This window comes from Trichomycterus rosablanca, chromosome 21, assembly GCF_030014385.1.
Source record: "Trichomycterus rosablanca isolate fTriRos1 chromosome 21, fTriRos1.hap1, whole genome shotgun sequence".
Lineage (NCBI taxonomy): Eukaryota > Metazoa > Chordata > Actinopteri > Siluriformes > Trichomycteridae > Trichomycterus > Trichomycterus rosablanca.
The window spans coordinates 22,287,792-22,297,563 of record NC_086008.1 but is presented as its reverse complement, the minus strand read 5'-3'; the positions used below and the strand labels follow the sequence as shown (position 1 = coordinate 22,297,563).

General features: G+C 36.8%; 1 protein-coding gene across 1 annotated transcript; it reads right to left on the bottom strand.

Moving 5' to 3' along the window:
* Positions 1 to 708: 708 nt before the first annotated feature.
* Positions 709 to 5,560, bottom strand: LOC134335762 (BOLA class I histocompatibility antigen, alpha chain BL3-7-like). Its single transcript, XM_063018355.1, has 6 exons — positions 5,497 to 5,560; positions 4,026 to 4,295; positions 2,449 to 2,721; positions 1,784 to 2,062; positions 1,585 to 1,695; positions 709 to 1,358 (listed from the first exon to the last, which is right to left on the bottom strand). Exons 1-6 carry the CDS (start codon positions 5,558 to 5,560, stop codon positions 1,279 to 1,281), a joined length of 1,077 nt encoding a protein of 358 aa, XP_062874425.1. The 3' UTR covers positions 709 to 1,278.
* Between the last annotated feature and the right edge of the window lie 4,212 nt (positions 5,561 to 9,772).

The following is a 9,772-nucleotide window of genomic DNA, read 5'->3' as shown; positions in this document are numbered from 1 at the left end:
TCCACCACAGTCCAAACATGAAAAAGAGCATAAAAATGAAACTATATGAATGAGTGACTAGGTTAGAGGCACCACAGGCTCTACTTCAATCATTCTAGCCTAGAAAACATGTAATGATTATCAAATAATAATTAACACTAAATAAAGTCAGAAATCCAGTGTACAGCAAAAGAGCTTCAGGAAAGTAGAGACTGTGAGAACTGTTCAGCTTTGCTGGTGTAGAAAGTGATAGAAATAAATGTAGTGTGAAGGATCAGATGAACACAGATGAAGGATCAGATGAACACATGATGTGAAATGAAACGCTTCAGATTTCTGTTTCTGTTTAATGCAGAGGGGGAAGAATCTGATCTCAGGTGAGATCTGTGTGCTTTAACCTTTACTCTTCATCACCTTCATCAAATTATTCACCTGCAGTCCAACTGATCCGACAGAACCATCAGACAGAACCATCTCTCTTTCTCTCTACTTCCACACCAGTAGAAAAAGGAAAAACGTCTGAGCTGGTCGACACTTTTTAGGTGCAAGTGGCAGCATGGTGTGAAAGTTCAAAGTGTTCAAGCTTCAGAAACACATGAACACTTTCAGTTTCTTAGAAAATAAACAACTTCCTGTTACATAAAGCACCCTGTACATTTGTTCTTTCTATACAGTTGAATCTGTTACTGATGTTTAAATGTTAAAGAGCTTCCTCACATCACACGATCATTACAGCTGATATAGTGTTTTATTGAAAAATCTTTTAGGGACTGTAATTGTTTAATAGTAAAGAACCATCACATCATAACATGATCCCATGATCACAGTGCTATACACAGCTTAACTGTGGGTGTTTAATCTTATATACAGTAAATATGGAGGTGAATATTTGCACATCTATTTGTACTAATTTACACTGATTAATAAAGGAACAGGTAGTGTTTTATTCATGGTTCCTTACTGAACACATAAAGTGCACAAACAGAACTACTGGTATGATTACTTTAATGCGGGGTCTGTAATCAGTTTAATACATGTGGTCGCTGAACATAAAAAAATCTCTGAATATAAACTAAAACTCTTGCTTTGACACCATCACTACTATTCATAAAGATAAAAACTTGTTTTCTGTAGAAAAGCACAGTGTCACAGCATTATCACCAATAACAATCCCCAGTACTCCCATTTTACACCAGTTAAACCCCTCAATAATCATTCATAATTGTACACCAGTAACAGTTTCACAATAAAATGTTCCTCCACCTAAACACAGAATCATCTCCACCAGCAGGACTGTGATCACTCTGATGAAGAGGAAACTTCAGAAGTGTTGGAGTTGGTGCTTGTAGAGATGAAGGAGGAGCTGCGGGTTCTAACAGCTGTAACACAAGTTCAGTGAAATAAACATTACAACCAAATCATTTATTCATTCTCAAAACCACTCAGTGTTTGGTTTGAAGACAGAATGAAATATGATGAACATTTGGCTATTGTATCCCCAAAATGATTCTGTATTTAGAACAAAACTGACCCACAATCACATCACAGCACTTTCAATATCAGATCACTGATACATCTGTAAATGTGTGTAATAATCTCACTTACTAGGCTTCTTCTTCTTCCAGATCAGAACTCCAACAGCAACAACAAGAGCAACACCAGCAAAAACAGCCAAGACTATACCAACAATCGCTCCAGCACCAAGAGATCCTCCATCTGAACCAGAACAGAAGCTCTATTAGAAGCTCTAATCACACTTTCACAATAGAAATGTGGAGATTGTACAGGAACGTGGTTCTCCTACCTGGAACTGGCAGCACTAAGTCCTTCTCCAGGCTGCTGTGCTGAACCACACAGGTGTATTCATGTTCCTTCAGCTCCTCAGGTGAGACTCTCAGAACAGCTCTCTTCTGGAAGGTTCCATCCTGGTTTGGTAGAGTCTCTCTGATCTCCACGTCCTCATGCAGTTCCTCTCCGTCCTTCTGCCAGAACATCACCAGTCCACTGGGGAAGAAACCTGTAGCGTGACACACCACCTCTGGAGAAGGGAGGTGCTCGTGGAACACTGACACCTCAGGAGGATCTGCAGTAAAATTATAGTAGAGTCAAAAATAGACACTTGTACAAACTGTTGTATTAAATGAATAATAATCATATGCACTCTTTTTTCTCTTCATTTTAGTCATTTCCAATTTTTTTCATCAATCTATCACACTTGTACTAAGCAAGGAGGGCCACAGGCTAATACATGACTCTTCTGACATGTGAATCAAAAAACATATAGAGGAACACACTACACTCTCTGTATTCCTCCACCAAATGTGCTGGAACCTCAATCAGACAGTAGGAGCCAGAAAGCAAGAAACATGAATTAATGTTACTGTAATGGATTAAGTGTAAAACAGTCATGTGTACAGGATCAGAATGGGTGATGGATGAATGAATAGAGGACAAGAACAAACACATTACCTTTCCTCTCTAGAGTCTCCCTGCCATACGATACAAAATTCTTTAACCACTTGATGCAGTCCTTCTCCAGGTAGCTCTTGAAGAGACTAGCTAAACCTCTAGATTCCCAGTCTTGTTTGGTACCAACAGCTTTAGGATTAGTTGCAGTGAAGGTGACTGTTTTCAAATCCAGACTGATGAAATCTTCTCCATCATAAGCATACTTGTATTGTCCCCTAGTAGTTCCATCATCATCAAGCTCACAGCTGAATATGTTCTGATATGTGTGAACTCCTGCAGGCAGACACACACACACACACACACACACACACACACAAACACACATATTAGTGTGATGGGGTCACTGTTATTAATTATATTTGTGACTGTGTGTAGAAGAGTGTAGAAGGACTCTCTCCAATGTTGTAGTGCATTTCACCCAAGAATGCTGTACATCAAAAGCAAAACAGGGGAGGGGAAGAGGGGAAAAAGACCTAAGAGTAGGAAGAATAGTTAACAGTAAGGAGAAGTATATAAAATACAGTATATAAAATACTGGATATCTGTCACCAACAGATTGTAGGAGAGTTTCCAGAGTTTGGGAGCAGTAGAACTGAAGGACAAGTCCACCCACTACCGCAAGTCTGGAACATAAATGATTTTTTTATTTTTTATTATTATTATTATTATGGATGTGACTAAAACACCTAAAGATGTGGTGTCTACATACTTTTGGTGCATGAATTTCTTGAATTTCATGAATGTGTCTCTTTTGTATAAATAAAAGATCTGAATCACATAGTTCGCTTTTCAACTATTACAATTTTTAGATTTCTAAGTTATTTTTAAGTTTCTATTATTTTACATGATAACAGCCTTATTACTTAAGGCTTATTACTTATTACATATTTTAGATTGTTCATTCCTCTTTTACCTCTGCAAAGGTACCACTGAGAGAAAGTATTAGTGAAAGCTGTAGAAATAAATCTGAAGGTTAATAGATGTAATTCAGCATTAATTTACCCACGTAAATGCAAATTTCATCATGAAGGAGACACACAGACACCAGACCCTTAAATTTTGTTTAAATCTGCTCAGCTGTAGGATCAAGGTTTCAGTAAGCTGTTGTATAAAAAACTTTAAATACAATACAGTAAACATTTCTCTGTTAGTGCAGGTCTCTGACCAATGAGAATAGAGAAACACTGTGACGTGAGTGATTAACAAGTCACGCATTATAAAGACAAGTAAACAAATAATTTAAATACAATTAAACAATGCAATAAATAATACTAACAGACAATACATAGCTAATAATAAACTACGTATATAAATAAATGCATTCATACATTTTCTAAATATACTTGTATTTACTTCTGTGTTTATTACTTTTACATTTATTACGTAGATTTTTTTATTTACTGAATCACTTATTTACAGCCTCATGAATGAACATTTGGTCATTAATACCTTTAATCTCAAACATTAGAACTTTATTAAACACAGATAAAAATAAACTTAATAGATGTAGAAATGTGTTGAGTATTAGAAGATGTGAATGTGAGAACAGGGACGTTGTTCTGGATTAATCGCCTCACCGTTAGAAGCAGTGCTGTTAGCGAGCTGCATTATTATACCCATACGGTTTTTAAAGTCCGCCTGAATACCCTGAGCAGTCTGTGTGTATGTGCTCCAAAATCCTGGAGCATCAGCATCAACCTTCTTCATCCACTCCTTCTTTGGGATCAGCTCCCTCATGATGCTGTCATAGTACAAAATCTGCTCTTCATCCAGGAAACCATTAATAGTGAATTCTGGAAAACTAACTTCTCTGACTGCAGTGACAAAGAACTGCATGGAGTCAGTACCTGTAAAAGTAAAATGTCTTTTTAATTATTTATTAACACAGATCAAATGAAAAGAAAAAAATATTTTTTTAATCAGACATGTTTTATTAATGTCAGATAATTAAGTGCAATCAGATCAGAATTCAGTTAAACGATGCTCCACCCCATCAATTCCAGTCAGTGATTGAACCAGTCTACATTGCCACAATTATAATGTAAATATCGGTAGAAGTGACTCTTCATTTTGGTGTTAGAGATGAAACTGATTTGATAACGTTCATCTGAATCATCAAGGATTCGGGTGTGTTGATAGCCCACCTGAATTATGTTAATATGTAATGGGACCCAAAAGTTTTGTGGGTCATCTAGACTCTCCAGCTCCTTTTTGTCTAAGTGACAATTTATTATTGATAGTGTGGTGTAAACTAAGATTTTGCAAATTGAACTTATAAGTTTTTTATCGAAATGGAAACAAAATTATTATTTTGTGCCTGAATAAATGCTCTCAAGTCAGGTGTTAGTCTGGTTATGAAGATTTGAAAGCACATTGCCAAGGTAACTGTTGGTTGTCCATTCTGCACGTGATACAACCGTGAGGCTTCATAGACAGAGTGCGTGTGCTTGACCAGCCTGCCTGCAGTCCAGATCGGTCTCATATTAAAAATGTTTAGTGCATTATAAAAGGAGAATCAGACGACGGCGACTAATTCAGCATTAATTTACCCACGTAAATGCAAATTTCATCATGAAGGAGACACACAGACACCAGACCCTTAAATTTTGTTTAAATCTGCTCAGCTGTAGGATCAAGGTTTCAGTAAGCTGTTGTATAAAAAACTTTAAATACAATACAGTAAACATTTCTCTGTTAGTGCAGGTCTCTGACCAATGAGAATAGAGAAACACTGTGACGTGAGTGATTAACAAGTCACGCATTATAAAGACAAGTAAACAAATAATTTAAATACAATTAAACAATGCAATAAATAATACTAACAGACAATACATAGCTAATAATAAACTACGTATATAAATAAATGCATTCATACATTTTCTAAATATACTTGTATTTACTTCTGTGTTTATTACTTTTACATTTATTACGTAGATTTTTTTATTTGCTGAATCACTTATTTACAGCCTCATGAATGAACATTTGGTCATTAATACCTTTAATCTCAAACATTAGAACTTTATTAAACACAGATAAAAATAAACTCACCTGCTGAACGATGAGGAAAAAAAGTGAGAAAAATCACAACTTTCACTAAAGCACTAAAACACATCTCTCACATCACAATCAAACCAAAATATACAAACAGCCTTTAAAATGAATAATCTCGAATAATCTAAAGTTTTATTTGTGTATAATGGACAAGGAAACTCGAGCGATCTTTCTCCACTCCTTATAAAAACAAGAACTGCAAGATCTGCTCTCATTAAGTACAATAAAGTGTTTAGACCAATCAGAATTTAGAATAGTTATTGCGTCATTGGTTGCCAAGTTATGACGAAGACCAATTAAATAAAGGAAATGTTAGAAATCTTTAAAAATATGTAGAATTAGGTTAAAAAACTAAATAAACGTCATTAGAAAATATTTTTTAAGATAAAATATGTATTTTACATTATATATGTACATAACACACCATCATCATCCTCTCCCATACACAAGGAACTGTAGCAAAGCTCTCCACTTCATGATCAAACATGTCTGCTTAATCCGACCACAACAGCGTTCTGCATTAAGCAGTTTGTAAAAAGTGCCAGACTGAACCCACTAAACCCACTGAAACCCACTACTGGATGCCTGCAGTGAAGTAAAGCACATGCAAGAATAAAATTGAAGTTTGACCAAGGTAGAACAATATTGTTGCTAAAATAAAAAGTGGATAAACACCAACAAATCATGTGGCCAGAATAACAGAAATAACTTTATATACAGTAATTATGGAGGTGGATATTTGCACGTCCACTTGTACCAAATCCACACTGATTTTACTTCCTTGATCTGATTAATAAAGGAACAGGTAGTGTTTTATTCATTTATTAATTTAATATAGTTCCTTAATGAATACAAAAAGTGCACAAACAGAACTGCTGGTATGCATTATTATACAAAGTTCACTTTAATACATGTGATCTCTGAACAGTAGACATCTGAGTAAGAATGAAAAGTGTCTCGTTATGAAACGATCATTATCGTTTTATAACGTCAGCATTATCGTCTGCTAAATGCTGAAAATGTAAATGTAATTATTAATCCTGATCATAAAACCTTGTTTTAAAAAAAACAGCACAGTCAGTGTCACATAAACACCATTAAATACAAAACAGCAAAGCATTATCACCAGTAACAATACCCTACTAACCCTATATTACACCAATAACAGTTTCACAATAGAAATTTCCTGCACAGCAGGACTGTGATCACTCTGATGAAGAGGAAACTTGAGAAGTGTTGGAGTTGGTGCTTCCAGAGGTGAAGGAGGAGCTGCGGGTTCTAGTGGCTGTAAAACAAGTTCAGAGAAATAAACATTACAACCAAATCATTTATTCATTTTATAAAACCACTGTATTTTCCTGGTTCAAAGACTGAAAGCCATCAGTCCTTCCTAACCAGGCTTCATCTTCTTCTTCCAGATCAGAACTCCAGCAACAAAAACAGCAACACCAGCAACAACAGCCAAGACTATACCAGCGATCGCTCCAGCACCAAGAGATCCTTCATCTTGATCTACAGAACCTGAACCAGAACAGAAGCTCTATTAGAAGCTCTAATTACACTTTCACAATAGAAATGTGGAGATTCTACAGGAACGTGGTTCTCCTACCTGGAACTGGCAGCACTAAGTCCTTCTCCAGGCTGCTGTGCTGAACCACACAGGTGTATTCATGTTCCTTCAGCTCCTCACGTGAGACTCTCAGAACGGCTCTCCTCTGGAAAGTTCCATCCGGGTTGGGTACAGTCTCTCTGATCTCCACGTCCTCAAGCAGTTCTTCTCCCCCTTCAAGCAAAACCACACCCCACCCATCACACATTATACTACCAGACATGACATTTACTGTATATTAACACGGTTTATTTGTGTTTTCCATGCTGAGCTTCTTCTGGAACACTGACGTCCTTATATTTACGGCAGGACACACTTCAGATGATCCGGTTTGGGGTCTGGAGCTCTGTAGGTAGTTAATTATCACCCACACCAGAACAACCTGGTCACCATCTGAACCACCCAAAAGTGTTTCTGTGTTTTGGAAACCGAGGGACTTTCCACACGACGCTGGCACGCAAACAGGTTTGGTATGGTTTACCATCCCAGTGCCAAAAAGCCACACACCTACCGAATCCTGGAATGTATCAAACAAACAGTTGGTTTGACGCATCTACAGTCAGCACAATCATTTTAATGACCTCGTCTGATCCTCCACACCTCACTCATTTACTCAAACAAACCACACAACGTTCCACTAATTACACCAAAACCTCAAGAACTGGTTATAAAGCAGTTGCACACATTTATTAATATACAGAAGGCTTATACACTATATGACCAAAAGTATGTGGACACATCACCATGAGCATTATAAATTAAACATCATATTCCGAATTCACAAGCATTTCTGAGATCAGGCAGTGGTGTCAGTCGAGACGGCCTGGCTCGCAATTAATGTTCCAATTCATCCCAAAGGAGTTTTATTGGTGTTGAGGTCTGCTGAGAATTTGTCTACCAGATCCATTACAACTGGCTGTATGGTTCATGGTTATCTGCTGCAGGGATCGGTTCTCACACAGTGTTCTTTGTCTTTCTGTGGGTTTGAAGGTCTTTTTTTTATAAAGCAATAAACACACCCTGTTTGCTGTTTCAAAAGCTTTTGTGAATTTGATGCTCCAGTTACTATTTTTTAATGGCACTTCCTGCAACACAACATTTTTGTCTTTCATTAGTTCTTATTTTGATTTCACCTTTGATTATCACCCAGTGTTTTATTTTCCCTGTTTTAGTAACTTCCTGGTTGGGTAAATAAATCCGCAATTTTTATCCGCAGATTCCAGGTTGAAAAGGAGAGCCTACAACAGAATTTCCGGCCAGGATTTAACCATTTCAGGAGCATCTTTCTAACATACCTCAGACATCACCTTCATCACAATTCTTGAGTTGATACTAATAAATAAAATGTTCTTACTTTAACCCTTTTTCAGATCTTGAGAAATCAATATTAAAAAAACCCAACATTGTTTGTTTTATCTTGATCAAGGTCCCAGTAGGTATGGTCCGCAACTCGGCGACACAAAGTGCAAATACATCCTGGATAAACACTGACCCAATCACTCACTCACATGAAGATTTACCACAATCTGTAACTTCTGTCCTGCAGACATGGAAAGATTCAATCAGGGATTCTAAAATTTTTTAATGCCAAGGTCCAACAATCAATAACTTCATCCTGGTCAGGGTCACGGTGAGTCAATTTAAAGCCCCTGGTTCTTAAATACCTGAGAAGGAAACCCAGAGAATGAGTTCTTTCTCGTACAAATGTACTTACTGTACATATCACGATTGAATTTAATTAATATTGTATCTACACAGTAATTGTGGAAAATAGTGCACGTTTGTTTCTGTAGCTTGTTTATTCATTTTTTAACTTAAAAATCAGTAAAACACAGTTTGACCAGGGGTGTGCAAACTTTTGTGTACGAGTGTATATTCTAGCAGCTATAGATAATCATTGAAACAGATCAAACTTCTTTTTTTTGTGTAGCACTGGCACTCAAACATGTTTATCATCTACACAGTGCCAACCAGCCTGAGATTTTACACCAGACAAGGTGAGTTATTGTATAACAGTGATGAACAATAAAGATTAAAGTACACAAATCTCACCTGAGATCAGAATCTTTCTAACTGTGTGTAATTCAGGCATTTTACTTTCCAAAAAGTGTCTGAACCATCAAACTTGCACTGTTTAACAGGCCGATACTAAACATTAAAATGTAAGTCACGCCCTCACTCACTTTCTTAACCGCTTATCCAGTTAGGGTCGTGGGGTAAGTTGGGGTGCTGGAGCCTTTCCCAGCTATTCAATGGGCACAAGGCACACAGTAACACCCTGGACGGGGCGCCAGTCCATCACAGGACATTCCTCTAGTCATGTTTTTTTCCCCAGTTATTGTGGCTAAATGAACACCAGGTTTTAGAACTGTTTTTATATGTAGCCTTTTTTTGCTTCATGTATTTTTAAATTTTTTTTAAGAGTTCACGTAACCAAATCTATTTTGGGGAGAGGAGGATGATGGTGGTAGTGTTGTGTATCAGAGAGAATGATCGTGTTTGTTTTGTTAATAATCTTAGTCAACTAATTAAACATATAAATATTTTATTCCTGGCAAATTTTCTATGTAAAATAAATCTGATAGTCAACATAATATATTAAAATTCGTTCTCCTCCATCATCTGTGACTTTCACGTCCGGTACACTGCAGTTCTGCCCCACAA